The sequence below is a fragment of the Stegostoma tigrinum genome, chromosome 18, assembly GCF_030684315.1.
Source record: "Stegostoma tigrinum isolate sSteTig4 chromosome 18, sSteTig4.hap1, whole genome shotgun sequence".
Classification (NCBI taxonomy): Eukaryota; Metazoa; Chordata; class Chondrichthyes; order Orectolobiformes; family Stegostomatidae; genus Stegostoma; species Stegostoma tigrinum.
Window position 1 is genome coordinate 50,953,995 of NC_081371.1, and position 25,890 is coordinate 50,979,884.

The 25,890-nt window shown below is 42.7% G+C and overlaps 1 protein-coding gene across 5 annotated transcripts in view; it reads left to right on the forward strand.

Moving 5' to 3' along the window:
* The window catches only part of stab2 (stabilin 2), a 181,108-nt gene that overhangs the window by 140,276 nt on the left and 14,942 nt on the right, over positions 1-25,890 (forward strand). For all 5 annotated transcript variants that reach the window (XM_048549535.2, XM_048549536.2, XM_059652530.1 and 2 more), the window contains 9 exons: positions 1,939-2,088; positions 5,849-5,953; positions 8,148-8,255; positions 13,605-13,798; positions 16,128-16,269; positions 18,392-18,525; positions 19,270-19,435; positions 19,522-19,628; positions 22,172-22,291. In XM_048549535.2, coding sequence (XP_048405492.1) covers positions 1,939-2,088; positions 5,849-5,953; positions 8,148-8,255; positions 13,605-13,798; positions 16,128-16,269; positions 18,392-18,525; positions 19,270-19,435; positions 19,522-19,628; positions 22,172-22,291 — 1,226 coding nt within the window. The remainder of the gene's footprint in view (positions 1-1,938; positions 2,089-5,848; positions 5,954-8,147; positions 8,256-13,604; positions 13,799-16,127; positions 16,270-18,391; positions 18,526-19,269; positions 19,436-19,521; positions 19,629-22,171; positions 22,292-25,890) is intronic.

The window sequence follows — 25,890 nt, forward strand, 5'->3', positions numbered from 1 at the left end:
TTCAGCTCACGATGTTGTGCGTTGGAATATTCCTAGTCCAAAAAAAAATAACCTAACTTACATTCCCCTCAATTCACTGCTGTCCATGTGCATATCCAGCAGTCGCTTAAATGTCACTAGTAAGGGGAGGTCGTGCCTGACAAACCTGTTAGAATTCTTTGAAGAGGTAACAAGTATGTTAGACCAGGGAAACCCAGTAGATGTTATTTGTCTAGACTTCCAAAAGGCCTTTGATACAGTGCCTCATGGGAGGCTGCTGAGCAAGGTGAGGGCCCATGGTGTTCGAGGCGAGCTACTGGCTTGGATTGAGGATTGGCTGTCTGACAGAAGGCGGAGAGTTGGGATAAAAGGCTCTTTCTCAGAATGGCAACCGGTGACGAGTGGTGTCCCGCAGGGTTCAGTGTTGGCGCTACAGCTGTTCACCTTATATATTAATGATCTGGATGAAGGGATTGGGGGCATTCTGGCGAAGTTTGCCAATGATACGAAGGTTGGTGGACAGGCAGGTAGTACTGAGGAGGTGGGGAAGCTGCAGAAAGATTTAGACAGTTTAGGAGAGTGGTCCAGGAAATGGCTGATGAAATTCAATGTGAGTAAATGTGAGGTTTTGCACTTTGGAAAAAAGAATACAGGCATGGACTATTTTCAAAACGGTGAGAAATTTCACAAATCAGAAGTGCAAAGGGATCTGGGAGTGTTGGTCCAGGATTCTCTAAAGGTTAACTTGCAGGTAGAGTCCTTAACTAAGAAAGCAAATGTAATGTTGTCGTTTATCTCAAGAGGGTTGGAATATAAAAGCAGTGATGTGCTTCTGAGGCTTTATAAGGCTCTAGTTAGGCCCCATTTAGAATACTGTGTCCAATTTTGGGCCCCACACCTCAGGAAGGAGATACTAGCCTTGAAGCGTGTCCAGCGGAGATTCACACGGATGGTCCCTGGAATGGTAGGTTTAGCGTATGATGAACGGCTAAGGATCCTGGGATTGTACTCATTAGAGTTTAGAAGGTTGAGGGGAGATCTAATAGAAACTTACAAGATAATGTATGGTTTAGAAGGGGTGGACACTAGGAAGTTGTTTCCATTAGGCGGGGAGACTAGGAGCCGTGGGCACAGCCCTAAAATTAGAGGGGGTAAATTTAAAACGGAAATGAGACGACATTTCTTCAGCCAGAGAGTGGTGGGCTTGTGGAATTCATTGCCGCAGAGTGCAGTGGAGGCCGGGATGTTGGATGCCTTCAAGGCAGAGATCGACAAATTCTTGATCTCAAAAGGAATCAAGGGCTACAGGGAGAGTGCAGGGAAGTGGTTTTGAAATACCCATCAGCCATGATTTAAATGGCGGAGTGGACTTGATGGGCCGAATGGCCTTACTTCCACTCCTATGTCTTATGGTCTTATCATTAAGGCATCTGGATGGGTAATGAATAGGAAGGGTTCAGAGGGATATGGGCCAAATGCTGATAAATAGGAGTAGATCAGTTGAGGATATCTGGTCAGCATGGATTATTTGGTCTGCTTTATGCTGAATGACACTGTGATTCTGTAATACCAGATACAATACTTTGTTTCGGCAATACTGGAGAATAATTTCAGAAAACATGTAAGTTATAATTGTAAAAACCAAAAGATCTGTGGATGCTGTAAATCAGGAACAAAAACAAAGTTGCTGGAAAAGCTCAGCAGGTCTGGCAGCACCTGTGGAGGAGAAAACAAAGTTAATGTTTCAGGTCCAGTGACCCTTCCTCAGAACAGTTTTTATAAGTTATAATTGTGTGTGGGGCTGGAAGAACACAGCAGGCCAGGCAGCACCAGAGGAGCAGGAAAGTCGACGTTTCGAGCCTGGGCCCTCCATGATCTGCAGCTCTTGCTATCTCTAAGTTATAATTTTAATGATTGCGGTTGATGCTAAGGTTGTAAAAGATGACTGTTTTGTTTCAGCCTGCCCGGGAGGTCCTGAAACCCCCTGCAACTCTCACGGTGTCTGTGACGATCAATATACGGGAACTGGTAACTGCTCCTGCTCAGCTGGCTTCAATGGAACAGCTTGTGAACTCTGCTTGCCTGGACATTGGGGATCAGAATGTACAGGTAAGAGGATGTTCAGCAGAACCCAAGCTACAGTTTCATCACATCTGCCTTGTGCATACAAAATTCGTTCTAGCTCTTATACCTACCTTGTAATGTGCAGTAGTTGTCACTTAATTATCACATTCTGCTATTGTTTTGCAAGGGCGGGTATAGAGAAGACATTTCTACTTTCAGGCAAGACCAAAACCAAGGTGCCATAAAACCACAGAAGGGTGAAAGCACAAAAGGAGGTCATTTGTTACATTGTGAGCATGTCTCTGTGAGAACATATCTGTTCACCTCATTGCACCTCCTTTTCATCATTGACCTGTAAATGTTTTCATTTCAGATTTCGACTCCCTTTTGCAAATCATGATTTAATCTGCATCCACCACACTCCCAGGCAGTGCATTCCAGATCCTAACCTCTTGCTGCATAAAATCAGTCTTTCCTCATGTCACCGTTGGTTCTTTTGCCACTTTTTAAATTGGTGCCTGCTGATTCTTCACCAAGATAACCAGTTCCTCCCTAATCTATCTGCCTGGACATTGTTTTGAACATCTCACCCAAATCTCTTCTTGACATCTTCCTCCTTGGAGAACTGTCATAGCTGTACCAATCTGTCCACTTATTGGTGGTGCCACTCCCACAATTCCATTCTGCACCCTCTCCAATGTGCTCATAACTGTCAGGTAATCACAAACAAATCCAACAGGGATTTCAGGAGAAGCTTCTTTTACCGCTCACTGCCATGAAGAGTAGCCGAGGTGAATTGGATAGATGGACTTAATTTGAAGCTAGAAAACAAACATGGAGGAGCATTAAATAGAAGGCTATGGTTGGAGTTAGATGAAAAGAGATAGAGAAGGCTTGCTTAGAACAAAAGTACATTACATTGGGTCAGTACTGGAAGACACACTCCACTCAAAAATGTACAAAGCACCACCACCCCCTGCATTTCACACTGGGGTCATGCCAAGCCTGAGACATCAAAATGGGGTCCCACCACGATCAGGTTTGGGAAGCTGCTGTAAATAATGTGCAAAGTTCAGTGTTTCTCAAATCGACTCAAGCAATAAATCATAAAACCTGGCTCTTAGTCCCAGCCATCACAACAAAGGAAAAAAGAAAGTGAGGCTTTGTAACAATAGACCTTCAGATTTAAGCTTCAAGTCTTCAAAAGAGAGAAAGAAAGCACGGGTAAAGCAATCATGTGGCACTACAATAAATAGAGTTTTAAAGGGTATTTAGACTGCTGTAGGGCACCCATCTCTGTGGAAATTTAATTCATAGCAAATGGTGTGAGACCAAGTGGACTTAGCTGGTTTGGCCAATGTGCTCACAGTTTAACTGCATCCTGCAGGGCCAATATAGATGCGGTTTCTTTCATTCTTAAATTTGCCCTTTGCCTCTTTTTGCTACCAGCCCTACAACTAAACTGGGACCCAAAGTTCTGCTGTTGCATTCGTACAAGTAAAGCTATGTCACAATTTCAAGAGTTTGCAACTTGATAGCTTTGTGCACATTCGCACTCATATGCCCTAACACTTTCATCACACTAATGTTCAAGTCCCGTGCACACACAGTTCACAATTTTCTTAGAAACTGAAGCACATTCAAACCCTCGAGCCTGTTTTGCCATTTAACCTTATCCTGGAAGATCTCTGCTTCCATTTCCATTTTTCTCCACATTTGCTCCATATCTCTTCTACAACACAAATCTACCAGTAAAAACCCAAAAAAGACTGCAGATGTTATAAATCAGGAACAAAAACAGAGGTTGCTGGAAAAGCTCAGCAGGTCTGGCAGCATCTGTGAACAAAAATCAGAATTAACATTTCAGTTCCGGTTCTGTGGAAGAGTCACCAGACCCAAGATGGTAACACTGATTTTTTCTTCACAGATGTTGACAAATCTACCAATCTCTGACTTGACAAATTCAGTGCCTTGCAGCATCTACAGCTTTTTGGTCTCTGAGTTCTTGATTGATGTAATTTTTCACTTCCTGATATCATTCCGAAATGGCCTGACTTTAATTCAAAAAATTATTCCAGATTGATGCATTTTGTAGGAAATAGTTACTCTGCATCAATGTTATCAAATCCTTTTCAACATCTGAACAGGATTACTGCTCAGACCTCTAAATTCAACAGAACATAAGTCAAGATTATGCTTAAACTGTCTTCATCATAAAGACACTAATTGAAGCCGTGCAGAGTGACACAATACTGTCCATTCGTACAGTTTCAAGTGTTGGTTATGAGGTTATTGGATGGACACCAGTGTTTCACTTCATGCATGGGATTGGAGCAGGCAAAAAGGAAAATTGAAGCAAGATAGTTGAAAAGATCAGCGCTTTTACAACTTAAAAGTATGAGAACAGTTTTAACCCAAACATTCCTCGGGTCAGGATGGGATTGGGTGCTATACTGGTTTTACTCCTTTGAGGTCAGTTATATAGGGAATAAAACTTGTCTTTGAACCAATTACGTGAGTTTCCTGGTTGGGCCACTTTTGGAATACTGCATGCAATTCTGGCCTCCCTGCTATAGGAAGGATGTCGTGAAACTTGGAAGGGTTCAGACAAAATTTACAAGGATGTTGCCAGGGTTGGAGGGGTTGAGCTACAGGGAGAGGCTGAAGAGGCTGAGGCTATTTTCCCTGGAGTGTCGGAGACTGAGGGGTGGCCTTGTCGAGACTTATGAAATCATGAGGGGCATGGATAGGGTAAATAGCCAAAGCATTTTCCCCAGGGTGGTGGATTCCAAAACTAGAAGGCGTAGGTTTAAAGTGAGAGTGGAAAGATTTAAAAGGGGCCTATGGGGCAACCTTTCCACAGAGAAGGTGGTGTGTGCATGGAATAAGCTGCCAGAGGAAGTGGAGGCTGGTACAATTACAACATTTAAAGAGCATTTAGATGGGTATATGAATAGGAAGGGCTTAGAAGGATTTGGGCCAAATGCTGGCAAAGGATATCTGGTCAGCGTAGACAATTTGGGCTGGAGGATCTTTTTCTATGCTGTACAACTGTATGACTATGAGTCCACGTGTTCATAACTGTCAGGTAATCACAAACAAATCCAACGGGGATTTAAGGAGAAGCTTCTTTTACCGCTCACTGCCATGAAGAGTAGCCGAGGTGAATTGGATAGATGGACTTAATTTAAAGCTAGAAAACAAACATGGAGGAGCATTAAATAGAAGGCTATGGTTGGAGTTAGATGGAAAGAGATAGAGAAGGCTTGTGTAGAACAAAAGTACATTACATTGGGTCAGTACTGGAAGACACACTGCACTCAAAAATGTACAAAGCACCACCACCCCTGTATTTCACTCTGGGGTCATGCCAAGCCTGAGACATCAAAATGGGGTCCATCAAAACGTGGGTGAGGGTGGAGTTTAATTTACCTCCAATTGTATCATAACCACTGGAATATGATCAAACATTTTTAAGCTGGAGAATCCATATTGGACAATTCAAATCCGACACACATACAACCATAACAAATAAGAACAGCAATCGACACTTTGAAACTTCTCTGCATTCAATCACATGCCTGATCTTCTAACTAACTCCTGCACACCCTGTCCCCAAATCTTTTAGTGCCCGAACCTCTTATTGATTTTTACCCTCTGTGTACCTAATGACTGAACATTCACTGCTCTACGAATTGGCGAATTGCAAAAATTCACAACTTTCTCAGTGAATGGTCAGTCAGAGCCCTCCCATGTCAAGCCCCTTCGGAAAGTTGTGTGTCAATTACATTATCTGTTCTTGCAGCCTGTGATTGCACTGAAAATGGAGTCTGTGATGATGGCTTCAATGGCCAAGGGATATGTTTCTGCAATGAAGGATGGACTGGAGATCGCTGTGAAACACAACTAGGTATGGCATAGTGAGTGAGCTGCAGTGCAGATTGTAAGTAAATCTGTACACCACCAGCTGTTTGTTAAATTGTAACTCCCCAGTTCTTCTTTGATGTAGTCCACTTTTAGAGAGCAGACCTGGCCTCAGTTTATCTCTCATCTGAAGGACCGCATGTCAACAATACAGTACTCCCTCATTACTGCTCTGGGAGTTTTAGTCCAGAGTTTTATCTTTGGTCTTGAACACCTGCCCTTGACAGCCAGAGCTGAGGGTGCTGCCAATTGAATTCTGGTGGAAGTATTCTCCATACCGGCATTGTGCACGTGCTTGAACCGCATTTGCTTTTCACTGGAAAATACTTAACTGACTATTTTCAAGCTGGTCTTGATTCTGCAAAAGAATGAAGTTCCTCTTTATGCCGTACCTCACTCATGTAATGGACAAACTCTAACGACCGTAAGACTTTGAATCTTTATAGCATGAAAGCTTTAATCTGATATCAGTTTGTTATTCTGAGATAATAGGAACTGCAGATGCTGGAGAATCTCAGTTTGTTATTCTAGTCTGCTCTTTACTCCTATTTGTTCTTCTTGAAATGTTTGTTTGATAAGCTTGCCTCAGTTGGCCCCTTGGCCATGATGCAAGTTTTCTTTTGGTTAAATAAGCTTTTGAAATGAAAAATTGAAATTAGGAACTCACTAACCAACTCGCAGTTCTCCCAACATTTTAACTGGAAACAGTTATCTTTATTTATTCTTCGATGGGATGTGGTCCTACCATTTGTCGTCCATTCCTAATTGTCCTTGTGCTGAGTCCCTTGACATTTAGAGTGTAGCTGAGAGACACCCACAATGCTGTGTTTCAGACTCATGTGAAAACCAGACCAGAATTCATTTCCCAAGTTTTATTTATGGGTGACATGAGTTAGGACATCATTTATTGTCTATCTCTGATTGGACGTTGGCAGTTAGGAGTCAACAACATTGCTAAGGATCTGGAGTCGCATGTAGGCCAAATTTCCCTCCATAAAGGACATGAATGAACCAAATGGGTTTTTACAACAAACAGTGGTTATAAGATCACTTTTTATTCCAATTGCAATTCCTTCCAAAGAGGGAATTTAATGGATTTTTAAATGATGTTTGATGATTAGTTATAACAAAGTGTGAAGCTGGATGAACACTTCAGGCCAAGCAGCATCTCAGGAGCACAAAAGCTGATGTTTCGGGCCTAGACCCTTCATCAGAGGGTTATGCTAGTCTGTTCTTTACTCCTATTTGTTCTTCTTGAAATGTTTGTTTGTAAAGCTTGCCTCAGTTGGCGCCTTGGCCATGATGCAAGTTTACTTTTGGTTCAATAAACTTTTGAAATGAAAAATTGAAATTAGTTTAATGATTAATTTCTTGGTTACCTTTACTGAGATTAGTTTTCAATTCCAGATTTAAATTTCACCATTTGCTGTAGTGTGATTTGAACCCATGGCCCCAGCGCATGTATCTTGATTACTCATGCAGTGATGTGGCCACATACCAGCAACCCCAAGTTTAACTGTACCAGGGTAAGGCAGTCCCAAAATAGAGGGCATAGGTTTATGGTGAGAGGAGAAAGATTTAAAAGGCATCGAAGGGGCAACTTTTTAACACAGAGGGTGGTGCATGTATGGATTAAGCTGCCAGAGGAAGAGGTGGAGGCTGGTGCAATTACAACATTTAAAAGGCATCTGGATGGACACATGAATAGAAAGGGTTTAGAGGAATATGGGCAAAATGCTGGCAAATGGGACTAGATCAGTTTAGGATACCTGGTCATCGCAGATGAGTTGAACCAAAGGATCTGTTTCTGTGCTGTATAACTCTATGACTATAATTGATTTTATCTTAATTGTGGCAGTGACATCATTTCATCTCATGTCAGGCACACTGTGTAAGGATTGTTATTTTTGCTGTTTTTATTCAATAGTCTGTCTCACTTGCCCTTCTCATTTGTTTTCTCCCCTTCAATCTTTCCAATTGACTCCCTTGTCTCCCACTGCAAATTGGCAGAACTCTTGCAAAGACTACGTCAATGATCAAAGATGGCCTTTTGCGTGGGATCCTCTAAGATGCCACAGATTTCCGGCTAGAATTACGGAGAGCCATACCAAATCTCCATGGCTAATTAGTAGTGTGGTATTGTCATGTTGTTAAAATGGTTTTCTTCATTTGTTGGGCAGCCATGAAACCAGTATGTTCACCTCCTTGCTCTAAAGATGCAATCTGCAAGACCAACAATACATGCGAGTGTAAACTGTACTATGAGGGTGACGGAAGGACATGCGATGGTGCGTTAACTTACTCATTTTTTGCATTTCTAACAAATATATGTATGTGTGAAGTGTCACAAGTGAACTGTTTTAAAAAGGTCTAGGAAACCAGCTAACATGGGGGGAACATAGGAAAAGGGTGGATTTAGCCCTGAGAACCTAACTATTATTTCAATGTGATCACGGCTGAAATGTGACTGAGCTTCACATACCTGCATAACCCAATGTAGGAGCGTTTCCTGACCTGGGACAAAGACTCAGGAGGCAGGCAGGATTCAGTCAAGTTGATTATCTTTATTCAAGCAGAAACTGATTTTTACAGGGAGAAGGCCAAAGGATCTTCCCCAGATCTGGCTTCGGAGGATAGATCAATAACACACCCTCTACTTTTATAAAGAAATACAGCTTTTTATACATTTTTTGTTACAGTAATCAAATACAACGTAGTCACTGTCCTTCCCCCTAATTCAAACACCCAATCCTGTGGGACACTTAATCATTGATGGGCACTTTCACGGACAGTACCAGGTTCCCACGATCTTATGGTATTAGCTAGACATTGTAATCTTTAGGCCTTGGGATCTTCCTATGCAGCATTCCAAATGTTTAATGGCTATACTCCTTCGGGTCTTTCTCAGGCTGGTTTATCTGTAAAGACAGCTCAAAGTCTGTCACCCATTGTATTTTGGTGCTGATTGTTATCACATTCAGTTACTCCTTTTATTTTCCCACTGTCCCAAATGCATAATGTAAAAATAACAAGTCAGTTAGTTTTAACTAATTGTTGTAAGGTTAACTTCTGTTATAAAATTAATTATAAGTGTGACATTATACAACTACTTCTACTGTTAGCATTCTGTAATTCATGGGTTTTGAGCAATCTATCTTGTTGAGGACATAAGAGAGGGCGTCTCCTAAAGGTGGTTAATCTTAACATCTAACCTTAAGTGGCGTTTTTAAGGCTTGTATTATATCCTGGTTATGTTTTGAAGCCAATTTCCATGATTAGAGCATTTCTAGCTAGAAACTATTTAATACTGCTGGTAGCTTCCCAAAGGCGGCAACTATTTACTATGATATAACTTTAGCTGTTATCCTTGGTGCTGCTTGAAGAGCTAATCTAGTAACTAACATTATTTGTTCACTGGCACAATCACCCTATCATTAATAAAGCTGGAATTGGTGAATTATTTGTCCTATGGCTTTCTTTTATCGGAATTGTCTTGGATGGGAACATACAGTGTTCTTTTCCTGACTTTCCAGCAGTTGTGTTCAAAGGTACCAATATATTTCACTGTATGACCAGGCTGCTTGGGTTTGCTTAGTTTCTGTCTACCATCTTGTAAGCAGGCATGGGCCACTTATTGTGTTCAGGTATAGGTCACACCTAAACCCAATACCCTCTCTTACCATCAATTAGAACGTTTTTTTTACCCTAGTGATGGTCAAATCATTCCTACAGGCCACATGTAAAGTTTGAATCCATATCCCATTCAGACTCGCCTCTAGCTCATGACAATAACAAGTTCTGAGATTTCTGATTCAGGGTTAACCCAACATGGAAGAACAAAGTTCAGCCAGTCTGTAGGAAGCTCCTAAATATCGCATTGACCGGATATCATGGGCTGACATTGACCAGGCTATGGATTACTATCCCTGAATGGATTGCATATAGATGCTAAGCTCCCCACCGTTTCACCTCCATAATCCAAGAATTTCCAGTCAGCTTTTCAGGCAGAGCTCAGTTCATTAAATATGATTTGATTCATTCAGATTCCAGCAAAAAAAGAAAATTAGCTTAATATCAAAATATATAACCATGATTGAAGTGATCTCCTGCAAGATTGCTTTGTTAAAGGGGAAATATTAATCTATGACATTTTCCTCAACCTGTTTGGACGTGATATGAAAAGTATTTCTGAGGCCGTCGCATCCCAAGATGGAATTTTTACCCTGGTCTACTGGCCCAGAAGTAGGGACACTTCACACAGCACCACACAACCCTTTCAATATTACTGTATTTTTGGATAAATAAGACCGCAAGACATAACAGCAGATGTAGGCTTTTAAGCCCATCAAGTATGCTCTGCTGTTAATGAGATTAGGGCTGATGTGATAACCTTAACTCCATTTTCCTGCCTGTTCCCATAATCCTTGATTCCCTTACTTAATAAAAACTCTGTCTGTGTCAGCCTGGAATATAATTAATCACCCAGCCTCGACAGCCCTCTATGGTAAAGAATTCCACAGATTCACTTTCCACTGAGAGAAGAAATTCACCCTCCTCTCTGTCATAGATATGCACTTCTTTATTCTGAGATTATGCCCTCTAGTCCTAGACTGTCCTACACTGGGAAACAGCCTCGCTGCATCTACTTTGTCAAGTTCTCTAAGTCCCACATTATGTGTTTCACTAAGGCCCTAGACTCCAATGGCTACAGGCTCAACCTACTCAACCTTTTTCCATGAGAAAACCCCTCCATACCCAGGATCAGCCTAGTGAACTTTCTCCAGACTGCCTCCAAAGCCAAAATATTTTTCCTTAGATAAGGGGCACAGAACTGTTCACAGTATCCTGGTATTGGTTGACTAGACTTGCGTTATTTTTTATATTCCATTCCCTACCTGCCCTAATTTTATACTGCGTAACTGAGCAGTATACAGGACATTAGTGAGGACTGAAATCACTGGAGTATCCAAGATTTATCTCAACCAATGAAGTTCTTGTTGAATAACTACCACATCATGTACATATATTGAAATACTGTTGGAAGAATAGAAGGCTTGGGAAAGGCCAATCAGGTCCAATTTTGGAAATTTCCAATGTGAGTATAGGTGGTGGAAGCACAGTTCTAATACAGATGTTATTCCATAGGCTTGGCTATCAGCATAAAAGTACTCAGAACTTATTCTGAAATATCATTGTCTAGGATATTTGTCGTCTTTGGTCTTCCCACATTTTATGAAGTGTTTAACCCAATGTTTTGTTTGATTGTGGGATTGCTGGAAAGGCCAGTGTTTCTTGTCTAATTCTCAACATCCACCACCAGCTCTCTTTGGCTTTCTTTGACCCCATTCCCTCAGAATCAAAGTCAGGGCATATCCATATCTGATTAGCTTAGCACACAGCCATTTATTTTAGCAGCTTATAATAGGGATGGCACGGTGGCTTAGTGGTTAACACCGCAGCCTCACAGCATCAGGGACCTGGGTTCAGTTCCACCCTTGGGCAACTGTGTAGAGTTTGCACATTCTCCCGGTGTCTGCGTGGGTTTCCTCCCACAGTCCAAAGGTGTGCAGACTAAGTGGATTGGCCATGCTAAATGGCCCGTAGTGTTCAGGGATTTGTACATTAGGTGGGTGCTCTGAGGGTGATGTGGACTTGTTGGGCTGAAGGGCTTGTTCCCTCACTGTATGGATTCTATGATAACAGATCCTCTCCCCTACACAACCACTGAAACCAGCTGACCAATCTTCACTTCCTTTCGTAAGACCCCTGAAGTGTGGAAGGAGGCCTTTGGCCCATCAAGTCCACATCAACCCTCCAAAGAGCATCCTACTCAGATCCAGCCCCCTACCATATCCCTTAACCCCACATTTACCCTGGCCAACCCAACTAGCCTACCCTGAACACTACAGACAATTTCCCATGGCCAATCCACCTAACCTGCACATCTTTAGACTGTGGGAGGAAATTGGACCAACCAGAGGAATCCCATGCAGACACAGGGAGAACGTACAAACTCCACACAGATGGCCACCCCAGGGTGGAATTGAACCTAAGTCCCTGGCACTGTGAGGCAGCAGTGCTCAGTGCTGAGCCACTGTGCTGCCCCTATGTATCCCTGTGTGGGATGTGGGTGTTGTTAACAAGGCCAGCATTTGTTGCTGATGAATTGATTGGCTCTTTAGGACATTACAGAAGACAGTTAAGTGTCAACCACATTGCTGTGAGTCTGAGTCACGTGTAGGGCAGGCCAGGTAAGGATGGTAGATTCCCTTCCATAAGTGGACTAGATGGATTTTGACAACAATTGGCATAAGGTCACCATTAGGCTAGCTTTGTTCTTAAATTCTACATTTTTTTTTCAATTGAATTCAAATTTCATCATCTGCTATAGCATGTTTGGAAACCATGTCCCCAGCAGATTAACCTGGGGCTATGGATTACTTAGCCAGTAATATTAACACAGTAACCACCATCTTCCCAACAAGTGGTTGGTACTCCTCTGTCCCCAGGATGCCACCAGATGTGGTGACCACAGCTGAAACTGCACAGTTAATGAAGGAAGTGGGCTGGGATGCAGCTTAGGTTTATACTAAGTCCAGGGTTATAGGCGCCTGTGAGGCAGGATTGCTTAAGGACTGGAGTGGACAGGGCATGTGGACACGAGTAGGCCCAGAAAAGCGATACAGTCCTAGCTCAGCTACCAGCCCCCACCAGGTTTCATTGACGAGGCTGCTGGAGACGTGGAGATGGCCTCCTCCAACAAATCCCAGAGGAGGTAAAAGGAGGATCTAGTGGGGCCCTAATTGGCTACTTGAACATCTCAATCAATTTCAGCTGCTGGCTCCCCGCTACATGTAACATTGCAGCAGAGATAAGGGGCAGCGGGAAGGCAGATACAATGGCGTGGTGATCAAGTTCATTCCCTTACATCGTCAGTTTGGAAAGCAATAAAGTTTTGGCCTTGTTAATGTCTGCTTATTCAAAGCTAAGGGAAGTGGATGGTAGCTATTGTAAATAAAAAGCACCTCGGTTGCTGGAGATCAGAAATAAAAGCGGAAATTGCCGGAGAGGCTCAGCAAGTCTGGAAACTGGAACAGAATTCATATTTCAAGTCCAGTGTGACTCCTGTTTATAACTCAAGGGCCAGTCAAAGAAGAGTCATCTTGGATTCAAACCATAAACTCTGTTTCTCGCTCCACAGATGCTACCAGACCCGTTGAGTTTCTCCTGTTTTTTATTTAAAGTGGTAGAAAAATGATTTTCTGACTACATGGGGAGCAGCTATGACTCTGGGTGTGGAGTGAGAGGAATAAGACTGAGGGGTCAGTGAATTCTGTCAATACAAAGGAAAGGTATATATGTCCTGTTTTCATTCTTCCCAACTGATAGTCTACTTAGCTGATGCTGGGTATTTGACACTGAGCTAGAATATCTCTCCAGTGAATATTTCCCTGTCTGCCATTTGCCGCATTCCATCGGTCTCTGTCACTGCCTGCTTGTTTTTTGAATGTGTGACACCACAAATATAATCCAATTAGCTCACCACGGCAATACTGTGCTGAAATATCAATAAATGCTGTGCATAAAATGGACACGGTCACACTTTGACTCAATATGCCTCTTGTGTTATAATGCAGTTGTTGATCAGTGTGCCCAGGATAATGGTGGCTGTTCAGATTTTGCCAACTGCACTCAAAATGGAGTGAAAGTCCAATGCAGCTGCGAGAAGGAATATTCCGGAGATGGCTACACGTGTATCCCAAAAGACCCATGTGCAGACGGGGTCAATGGAGGCTGTCATGAGCATGCCATCTGCACAGTGATAGGGGCAGTAAGTGAAAATATCTTCTCCTTGAATTTTCTGCAGGTCTGATCCACGGTGCCATGGCCTCTATCCACAGGCAGAACAGGAGGTAGGTCCCCAAATCCAACTCAGCTGGAGCAGGGATCAACTTCCATGCTGTTGGAACCAATCTGATCCATGCCAACTGACTCTCCCAATCCATTCAAGAACCCATGCTATTGTGGCAACATGCAGTTTTACATGCATGTTGTAGCCTGGGACTGTGGACAGGAATGTAGAGGCTCCATGCCTATTTGCATCACACAGCTGAACAGGAATCCATCCCACACTTACCGCTTCCCACTGGCACATGTCAGGACGATTTACAAGCTTATACTTGGCCTATTTAGTACATTGTCTGCCAACCTTTGTCAGGCATCAAACCCTGCACTGGGACTTGAACCTATGGTTCCTGGTTTACAGGCAACGAGGCTACCCAATGTGCTACAAGAGGTTGAAGTATAAATATATCTGGGAGTAATTCAACAATGAGGTTTGACAGCCAGACTGTACACAGTGAAGATGTCTATGGTCCTATGTTATGATGGACTATAATTAGTGATACTTATCCAAGGGCTTTAATTTCTAGTGTAACAGACTGGATCTTCCAAGCACTATGCAATGAAGAATTCAAGCCTGTCATGGAGTGTGAATTAGAAGTTTTGTTGGACATGAAGGCTTCCTCAATAGCATGTCCCAACCCCACAGCCTCATCCAACTGGTAGGAGGAAGGTAGTATAGGAAGGTGCATAGGAACATCATCATCTGCAGGTGCCCCTTCCAAGTTGCACACCACCCTGACTTGGCAATCACCTGGTCTTTCGTGGTCTTGGATCACACGCACACACACACACACACACACACACACACGCCTCAAGTATGATGAAATGATAAATGTTGAATGGCAGAGCAGGCTTGAAGGGCTAAATGGCCTGATCCTGCTCCTATTTTATATATTCTCATATACAATTGATCTTACCTAAAAAGTTTGTCCTCAGGATGTCAGTACAAGTAGCAGGGCCACATTATGCATCTGTTCCTTTTGACCCTGTGAGATTAGGGATGAGCTTTTTATTTTACAGTGTGGAAACAAGTCATTCAGCCCAAAGGGTCCACACCAACTCTGTGTGGAACAACCCACCCACACTCAACCCCCGGCCCAACCCTATCCCTGAAACCCATACGGCTAATTCACCTAATCTACACGTCCCTGGAAACTACAGGCAATTTAGCATGGTCGATCCACCTAACCTGCACATTTTTGGACTGTGGGAGGAAATCAGAACACCCAGACACTGACACTGTGCCCCTTTTAATTTGAAGCAACTGTGAAAAGAGACTTTAGCAAGAATTTTAAGCTTAATCTTTATGGCAGCACAATAGCACAGTGGCTAGCACTGCTGCCTCACAGCACCAAAGACCTGGGTTCAATTGCTGCATTGAGGAAATGGCTGCATGGAGTTTGCACATTCTCCCCCTGTCTGTGTGGGTTTCCTCCTGTGTGCTCTGGTTTCCTCCTACAGTCCAAAGATATGCAGGCTAGGTGGATTGGGCATGGTAAATTGCCCCATAGTGTCCAGGGATGTGCACACCAGGTGGATTGGCCATGGGAAATGAGGGATAATGGGGATGGTGGGGTTCAGTCTGGATAGGGTGCTCTTTAGAGGCTTGTTGAGACTCAATGGGCTGAATGGCCTCTTTCTGCACTGAAGAGATTCTATCAGATTCACAATCCTTTGAGTGAACTAATTCCTCCTCATCTCTCTTTGAAATCTGCCATTCCTTAGCCTAAAATTCAAACCCCTCTTGTTCTCATTTGCAAAACATCCACTCTCATCTACTTTGTCGATCCCCTTCAGGATCTAGTATACCTCAATCGAATCTCCTCTCATTTCTCCTGGTGTGATCTCTCCAAAGCCCTCTTCAATTGTGGCCAGTTTTCCTTCCCTTCGTGCCCCTATCTTCCTGCAACAAAGGCCAAAACACCAGATGCCTTTCTAATTTCCTGTTGTACCTGCATGGTGACTTTCTGCATTCCTTGTACAGATAGAGCCAAATCTCTCTGAACATTAATAATAAACACGTTTCTCACCTTCTAGAAAATATTCTGTTTTACTTTTCTTACTACCAAAATGAGCAAACTGACAACTTCATAATATCGTTTATAACATCTCCGTTCTGGTATCATCCATATCAATCATTTAATGAGCTCTCTTTCTTGATGAATGCAAAGTGTGTACCTCTGATTGAAATGGGTGAGAAATTGTTGGTGTACGCTGAGCTAATCAATGACTAACCTAGAATCCTTGTGTAACAGAATAAACGTAAATGTGCATGCAAGGACAATTATATCGGAGATGGAACTAATTGCACTGTAAAAGAGCTCCTTGTGAATCGATGTCTGCAAGACAATGGGAAGTGTCACGCAGATGCCAACTGTGCTGATCTACATTATGAAGGTAGTTATTGTTCATGATTTAATGTACACTTCTGTTGCAGAACAAGAGTTACCATTAGAATGATGGCCATTTCTATAGAGGACTGTTAGTTCCACTATGTTCTGCTTTGTTTTAATCTATAATTCCACACAGCTTCAAACGTACTGAAAACAGATATCTTGTGATAAATTGTAGATCATATGGAGGGGAACACACCACAACGTAGTTTGAAATAATTAAATAAATTATTATGGGCTGGGGGGTTGGGGGAGGGGGGACAACATGCTCTCCATCCCTGCAGCCAAATTGTTGGGAGCACCCCACTCCGAATGACTTGCCCACAACAATTTTTTTATCCTTGCAAGGGACGTGTGCGTAACTTGCTACCCATTCCTAATTGCCCTTGAACTGAGTGTCCTGCTTCGCCATTTCAGAGGGTAGTTAAGAGTCAACCACATTGCTGTGGGTCTGAAGTGACATGTAGGCCAGGCCAGGTAAGGATGGCTGTTTCCTTCCCTAAAGGACATTAGCAAACCAGGTAGGTTTTTACAATAAGAGTTAGATGGTCGCCATTAGACATAGGAACAGTATTAGGCCATTCAGCCCTTCGAGTCAGCTTCACATTTGATCATAGCCAATATAGTTCTCAACTCCATTCTCTTGCCTTCATCCTGTAACCCTTGACCCCCTTAATTAAGCAAGAACCTATCTACCTCTGTCTTAAAGACACTTAATGACTTGGCCTGCATAGCCTTTCATGGCAATGAGTTCCACAGGTTCACCACCAGCCTCTGGCTGAAGAAATTCTTCGCCATCTCACCTCTAAAGGGTCATCCCTTTACCCTAAGGCTCTGCCCTCAGGTCCTAAACACTCCTACAAGTAGAAATATCTTCTCCACGTCCATGCTGTGTTCTGTAAATTTCAATGAGATCTGCCCATTGTCCTCCTAAACTCCATCAAGTACAGACCCAGAGTTCTCAACTGCCCCTCATGTGACAAATCCTTCAATACCAGGATCATTCTTGTAAACCTCCTCTGGACCTCATCTAATGCCAGCACATCCTTCCTTAGATACGGGGCGCAAAACTGCTTTCAACATTCCAACTGCAATCTGAGTAAAGTGTATGCAGCCTCAGCAGTACATCACTGCTCTGGTATCCTAGCCCTCTTGAAATGGATGCTAACATTGCATTTGCCATTACATTAGTCTAGCTTTTATTTCCTGATTGTATTGAATTCAAATTTTGCCTTCAGTCATGATACCCATGACCCAAGGACATCAATCTGGGGTTCCATATATTACCAGTTTACTGACACTGCCACCAGGCCAACATGTCCCCAACGGGAGTATTGTTCATTGCTTTGAGGTAAGATTTCTGCCCCTATCTCAAGAACCTTATCGACTTAGCAGATGGAACATAATGCAAGAAAATGTGAGTTTACGTATTTTGGCAGAAAGAATAGAAAAGCTGACTATTATTTACAAGAAAAACAAGAAAATTCTGAAGAAGGGTCACTGTACCCAAAACATTAATTCTGATTTCTCTCCACAGATGCTGCTAGACCTGTTGAGATTTTCTAGCAATTTCTGTATTTGTTTCAAATTTTCAGCAGTTCTTTTAGGTTTTTTTTGTCTATTGAATATTATTTAAATGTAGAAAGACTGCAGAAAGCTATGGAACAGAGGAATTTGGGAGTTCTCATCTATGAATCTCGAAAAGCTAGGGTCCAAGTTCAACAGGTAATAGGGAGGGCAAATGGACTATTTACCTTTATTTCAAAAAGAATGCAGTACAAAAGTGGGAAAATTTTGCTAAAATTATGATAGGTTCTTGTCAGACCACAACTAGAATACTTAACAAAAAAAAACTTAAGCTGCTGGAAAAGCTCAGCAGATCCAGCAACATCTGTGAAGGAAAAAATCAGAGTTAACATTTTGGGTCCGGCGAACCTTCCTCAGAGCTGGAATACTTAAACAGTTTTAGGCCACTTTTCTAAGCAAAGATATGCTGGCATTGTAGGCAGCAAGAGAATGTTCACTAGACTGATACCACAATTGGAGACACTGTCTTATGGGAAGAGGTGTTAGGATGTAAATGCATGTTTGTCAAGTACTTGATAAAACTTTTCTTTTTCCTTCAGACAAAACAGTGGGAGTGTTCCATCTACAATCTGAGAAGGGACAGTACAAGCTGAACTATTTAGCAGCACAGAAGTTGTGCAAAGCAGAGGAAGCAGTGTTGGCCACATACAATCAGCTAGCCTACGCTCAGCAGGTCTGTTTAAACTTTGCACGTGTCATCAAATAGGTTAATATCTAGGTAGGTCATCAGCATCACCCACAAAAACCAGAGGCGATCGTTTATGTAGTTAAAGGAACATCACTGCATCAACCGTGGAACAGGGCTATCCCAACGAGTACCAGGGATTGACCCCACTCTGTTGGTGTGTCCCCACTAGAATAGCAGCATTACATAAAATAACCTACAAGTGTCTCAATTACATTGGATGTTTCAAAGGCCATTTTGCCCAATTGGTCTACGTTGCTATTTGTGCTCCACACAAGCCAGTGTCCCTCCCCTCTTTATCTAACCACATCATTATATCAGTATGTAATACCAATCTCTGTGGCACAATTAATCAGCGCATTTGGCCATAAAGTAAGAGATTGGTGGCTCAAGGTCACCCAGGAAAGAGCGAGCACTGATATCACTCAACACAGTTCCATTTTTTTAAGGTGGTCAGGAAAATGCTCCCCAAACAGAAGTCTTATCCAGTGAGTAACCGCAAAGGTGTTGCAATGTTGTTAACCCATCATTATATCCTTCTTTTCCTTTCACATGTGCTTATCTAGCATCTCCAGAAATTCATCAGTGCTGTTTCTCTCAACTATTACTTGTGTTATTACTAATTAGAAGTTTATTCCAACAGTGGTATTAATATAAAATAACTTAGCATTGAGAACACTTTGCATAAAACTGGATCTTTTGAGCAATTGTACCATTGATTTCTGGTTTCAGGCAGGTTACCATTTGTGTTCAGCTGGTTGGCTGGATGGCCAGAGAGTATCCTATCCAACCAGTTATTCCAATCCAAACTGTGGCTCAGGGCACGTGGGAATAGTAGACTATGGACCCCGAGCCAATATTAGTGAAACATGGGATGCTTACTGCTACCGAATGAAAGGTAAGCAACACACTTATTTTGTTATCTCTGAATGCCTTTTGTTTCAATGATTAAAGCTCAAGTGTTGCTGCCCTTTCTGCACACAGATGTACAATGCACGTGTAAGAAAGGTTATGTGGGCAATGGCTATTCATGCAATGGGAACCTGCTGCAAGTTCTAACAAGCGTTGACAAGTTTTCCACCTTCCTTACAGTGAGTAGCTATGTTTTATCTTTTGAGTAAATTAAGATAGGCGTACAGCATCGAAACCAGTTATTTGCTCCAACTGGAACAATAAGCATAATTCTCATACCTTATTTATCAAAAGTCTTGTAAAAATACAGCTTACTTTTGGACAAGTTTTGCCTATGAAACACAGTGGAGCTCTCCTTATTTATCATGCTTTCCCATCAATGCTTCAAGTAAGCACCTTAATTCGTGTACCAATTTAAAGTGGGAGAGCTCCTTCAGTGAAATTATTGGTGGTCTTGCAAATTGTTCCGATGAGTACAAAATGAAAAGTTTCAACAAAATGTGTAATTATTTCAGAAAACCACCGACGCTATTTGTTCCAAGCACCCCATTTGGTAGCAGGCTTCACATTCTCACCCATCTCTGGGTATTTCTCCCAAACTGCTTCCTGGGTTTATTGGTGACTACCTTAAATTCATGGCCCCTGATTTTGGACTCCTTCACACATGGAACAATTTTTCACATCTACTCCATCAAAGCTTTTCACGAATTTAAAGACATTTATTAGATTCCCCTATTGAAATTATAAGTGTCAAAGTTGTGTACAATCAAAATGTGCAGTTGATGTTCATAATCAATAACGACCTGCTTTTTCTGTTATAACGTAACACTCCAAGGTGCTTCACATGCGACAGAACAGACAATGAGCAAGCACAGAAGAGTTCAAATGAAGAAGGACTTGCATTTTTATAGTGTTTTGTTTTCATAACTACCAGATTTCTCATATTTTACTGGCCATGGAGTGTTTTCCAACAGTGATATATGTTTCATTTATGTAGAAATGGAACAACCACTTTTGCACATAGAAAACTCCAAAATCAGCAATGATAATTTTCACAATAGCCATAATGATGGCTTTTGTGGTATTAATTGAGAGGTAATTATTGGCCAGGAGATCAGGGATTAATTCCTTCCTCTTCTTTGAAACAGTAGCAGTGGATCTTTTACATTCACCCAAACAAGAAGATAGTTTTAAGATCTCAGTGCTCTCATAGAGATGTACAGCATGAAAACAAATCCATCATTTCAACTCGTCTATGCTGACCAGATATCCTAAGTTAATCTAGTCCCATTTTCCAGCATTTGACCCATGTCCCTCTAAACGGACGTACATGGAATAGTGTAGGTTAGATGGGCTTCAGGTTGGTATGACAGATCGGCACAACATCGAAGGCCGAAGGGCCTGTACTGTGCTGTAATGTTCTATGTTCTATGTAAACCATTCCTATCTGTCTGCCCGTCCAAATTCCTTTTAAACGTTGTAATTGTACCAGCCCCCACCACTTGCTCTGGCAGCTCATTCCATACGTATACCACCCTCTGCATGAAAAAGTTGACCCTTAGGCCCTTTTTATATCTTAACCCCTCACCTTAAAGCTATGCCCTCTAGTTTTGGATCCCCTACCCTGAGAAAGAGACCTTGGCTATTCACCCTGTCCATGCCCCTCATGATTTTATAAACCTCTACAAGATCACCCCTCAGCCTCCAACACTACAGGGAAAGTAGCTCCAGTCTATTCAGCCTCTCCCTATAGTTCAAATCCTCCAACCCTGGCAATATCCTTATAAATCTTGTCTGAACCCTTTGAAGTTCAACAACATCCTTCCAAAAGCAGAGAGACCAGAATTAAATGCAGTATTCTAAAAGTGGCCTAACCAATGCCCTGCACAGCCAATGTGACTTGGATCTAGAATCATGGGACTCAGAGATAAGAATTGAATCAAACTGAGCCAAACAAATTTAGTGGACAGAACAGCTAAGGACAGAAGGCACTTGCATTTTTCTAGACTTTAAGGATGCCACATTATGCTTTATAGCCAATGATCGGTATCTCCCTAAGTCACAACCTGAACAAACTTTTCCAAAGCATTTCATTGAATCACTTTGGGTTGACCTATGGTTGTGCAAGACACCATATAATTGGAAGCTCATTCTTCCTTTTCTTTGTGAAGCACAGTCACTATTATTACATCGTCAATGCCTAACTTGCAGACACTGAACTTACTGTGACATGATAATCCTTCAAAAGGGAATCAGATATATACTCTCAAAGAAAAACATGCTGACCTGTAGGACAAGCAAGTAGGAATGATTGAATGACAGGGCCAGCATAGATCAGGTGGAGTGATTAACCTCACTCTGTTTTGCATGATGCTATGATGTTTACTGACAGTAAGAGATCTAACCATGATGAGATGAAAATGTATCAGTGTTAAATATAAAATTGTAGAATCTCTTGCTTTAACTAAAATGCTTTCAGTTTCTGATCCTTCATTAAAAAGAAAATTACATACTAGCAATATAAAGTTATATACTTTACACCTTCTTGACAAATATAGTTGAAGGATTCAAGGCAATTGCACTGTTCGATAATCGCCAGTCACCATACTGCAGTTGGAGGCAATTATTGAACACTTCAGTTGTACATAAAGTTTGAAATGGTCTAAAGCTGATAAGCTGGAGACTGGAGATTGTGGCTAAAGTGTCGTTTTCCTATTTCCAGAAACTTCTCAATTATGCAAACACCACAGAGAATGGCAGAAGGTTTGTGGAAGTCCTCACAGATCTGTCAGTCAGAGGCACTCTGTTTGTCCCCGTGAACTCTGGATTCTATGAAAATATGGTAAACGTCTGACTTTATAAAAATATTTTTTGGTTCCACTTGTGAATTTAGCAGAATCCAGGCAGTTTTAACCATTCAAGTATTGATTGATACATATTGCAACAGCGTTGATTTGAATACTGAGGTTACATCCACAGATATAATATACTGACCAAAAAACAAAGCCAACATAAATTTTCATTGATGTCAATTTTGATGCTGCCAATAATGGCATTCAAAAAGTACTGCATTTTTCTGGGCTGAAGAAGGTTGTAATATTCCCACGCTGACATTTGACTAAGGCATCCAAACATGTTTGGGTGAGAACATTCAAAATGCCTTAAGACACTTGGGGATTGCAAATGGGATAGAACCCCCTGAGGAACCACATATCAACAGCTATTTTCAGCCAGTTACATGATTTCCCTAAGAATTCTCCAGCATCTCCCAAGAAAGAAAGAAAAAGCAAATTTCCACGTGATAAAATGTGAGGCTGGATGAACACAACAGGCCCAGCAGCATCTCAGGAGCACAAAAGCTGATGTTTCGGGCCTAGACCCTTCATCAGAGAGGGGGATGGGGTGAGGGTTCTGGAATAAATAGGGAGAGAGGGGGAGGCGGACCGAAGATGGAGAGAAAAGAAGATAGGTGGAGAGGAGAGTATAGGTGGGGAGGTAGGGAGGGGATAGGTCAGTCCAGGGAAGACGGACAGGTCAAGGAGGTGGGATGAGGTTAGTAGGTAGGAGATGGAGGTGCGGCTTGGGGTGGGAGGAAGGGATGGGTGAGAGGAAGAACAGGTTAGGGAGGCAGAGACAGGTTGGACTGGTTTTGGGATGCAGTGGGTAGAGGGGAAGAGCTGGGCTGGTTGTGTGGTGCAGTGGGGGGAGGCGACGAACTGGGCTGGTTTTGGGATGCGGTGGGGGAAGGGGAGATTTTGAAGCTGGTGAAGTCCACATTGATACCATTGGGCTGCAGGGTTCCCAAGCGGAACCCTGCAGCCCATTGGTATCAATGTGGACTTCACCAGCTTCAAAATCTCCTCCTCTCCTATTGCATTCCAAAACCAGCCCAGCTCAACCCCTCCCCCCACTGCACCACACAACCAGCCCAGCTCTTCCCCTCCACCCACTGCATCCCAAAACCAGTCCAACCTGTCTCTGCCTCCCTAACCTGTTCTTCCTCTCACCCATCCCTTCCTCCCACCCCAAGCCGCACCTCCATTTCTTTCCTACTAACCTCATCCCACCTCCTTGACCTGTCCGTCTTCCCTGGACTGACCTATCCCCTCCCTACCTCCCCACCTATACTCTCCTCTCCACCTATCTTCTTTTCTCTCCATCTTCGGTCCGCCTCCCCTACTCTCCCTATTTATTCCAGAACCCTCACCCCATCCCCCTCTCTGATGAAGGGTCTAGGCCTGAAACGTCAGCTTTTGTGCTCCTGGGATGCTGCTTGGCCTGCTGTGTTCATCCAGCCTCACACTTTGTTATCTTGGATTCTCCAGCATCTGCAGTTCCCATTATCACAAATTTCCAGGTGACTCCATTTGTTGCACTCCACTTCTGAGGAAGGGTCACAGGACCTAAAACATTTACTCTGTTTTTTCCTTCACAGATGCTGCCAGACCTGCTGAATTAATCTAAAGTGTTGCTCATTCTGAGATATTACACAGCCATTGCATGGAGTATTGTAGAGTCAGAGGCAGTTCAGACAGTTATCAGACTGGCAAGGTTTATGTGTTCTACTTACCATTTGTTCGCAGCTGTGAATATGCCTAAGAGTTAACATAACCCATATATACTATTACTCAGGTTATTGCTCTTACACAATCTACCCAGCCTTCACCTCATATTACATCATGGTAACAAGAAAGGCTTTCCTGTTACTGTAATAACTCCAACCTGAGGACAAATCCAGACTTGATGAGATCAAAGATATGTCTCCACTGACTGAAAAGTAGCTTTTCTCAGTGAATCACAGCAAACGGATGGCTGCAACTCAGAACTAGCCAACACATGGCAGTAATTGCTCAAAGAATATCTTGTTCCTACACCACCTCAATGTCATTAGTGTCAATTCAGCAACTCATTTTACAGAAGTTGTAACGTCTTTGGACTTGTACACGGGATATGGGTGTCGCTGTCTAAGCCAGTATAGGTCAGCATAGCCCTTTTTGCCCAGACGCAGTTACAAGTCAGCCACATTGCTGACGGGTCTGGTGTATCACGTAGGCCAGATCAGGTGAGGTTGGAAGATTTCCTTTCCGAAAGAACATAGGTGAAGAAGATGGGTTTTTTAAATTGACAGTGGTCACTATTAGATGGACTGAGAAATTGTCTATATGATATCCTGTGCAAAATGAGAGATTTATGAGAGCTAATTGAGCTTTATTAGCCAATTACAGAAGGTGAAATAGCCTTTACAGAATGATTTCATTCTGCCTCACTCGCGCTCTGTCATGGCTTTTACAGTGTTCAATGTCAGTGTTATGTCTAACAAGATACAAGAGACATATAATGCAAACTGTTAGCATTGTGACTCCAAAAAGAACAAGTACGTATGTAGGCAAAAGGAATTGTTTGTTCAGCCATCAGTCCTGCTTCATAATTGGGTCAATATTAGTTGAATTTAAAAATGGAAAATCTCAATTTTTAGAGGTCTTTTTAAGTCCAACAGTTTCATCTTTCAAAATAATCTCCTTTTTCCTGCGTTCTTCCTGGGTAGGATACTAATAAATTTCTTGGCACCAATGTCTGCTTTAGCTTTTCAGGTCACTCCCTGGCACAAGAGCCAATCTGATCACAGTTGTAGCACCTCGCCTGTGACAATTGGTCCCAACCTTGCCCTGGTGGTGTGTATGGGGACAGTACAGCTCTGTAGCTGCACCTCCGCATTTCCATTTCACCCTTTGTTGGGAACTGTCCAGGGCAGTTTCACCTTTCCAGCCTTGCTGGGCTTGGCTTGGTTCCTAACTCCTAGACGTCCATTTCCAATGCACAGGCCTTTCTCTGGAGCACCCACAATTCCATGTGTAAATCTGGCGAGGTCAAAATTATCACGGCACTTGCCACTCTGATGGTATGTGAGCTTAGGGTCCTAGTCCAGTTGGCTCTATCCTGTAGTGTGAGCTGGGTTCTGTCGAGCTACCTGAAGCCAGCAGTAAAGATTACCTGGTACCTGGGGAATGTGGTAGGGTTTTCCCTTCCTTTTGCTGGTACTTGATTATCCTGTCCATGGAGTCCCCTCTATTGTAACCAACCACAATCTTCATGTCCTCAGGTAGCCCTCTACCCACATTTTGATGGTGGGACAAAGCAAAGTAGACTACGGGCTGAAGTACATTAACATCAACTTGATTTTCTTGGTGTCATCCAGCCTGTGCACAATTCTCTGTTGGTGGGACTAGTGATAGAATTCACAGGAGTCCGAGGTGGGTTGGCAGGCAGGGAATTTTTCCGCTATCTCTGCCAGTTGTGCCACAGGTGAATGGGACAGTGTAGGTGACATTGGCAGCCCCTTTCTTATCTTGGTGACTAGTCTGTTCATTAGTGCCAGAAGGGGAAGCCAGGTTGGGGGTGCTGGGGGGTTCTGGAGAGTAAGGGTTCCTCCGGGAAGGGAGG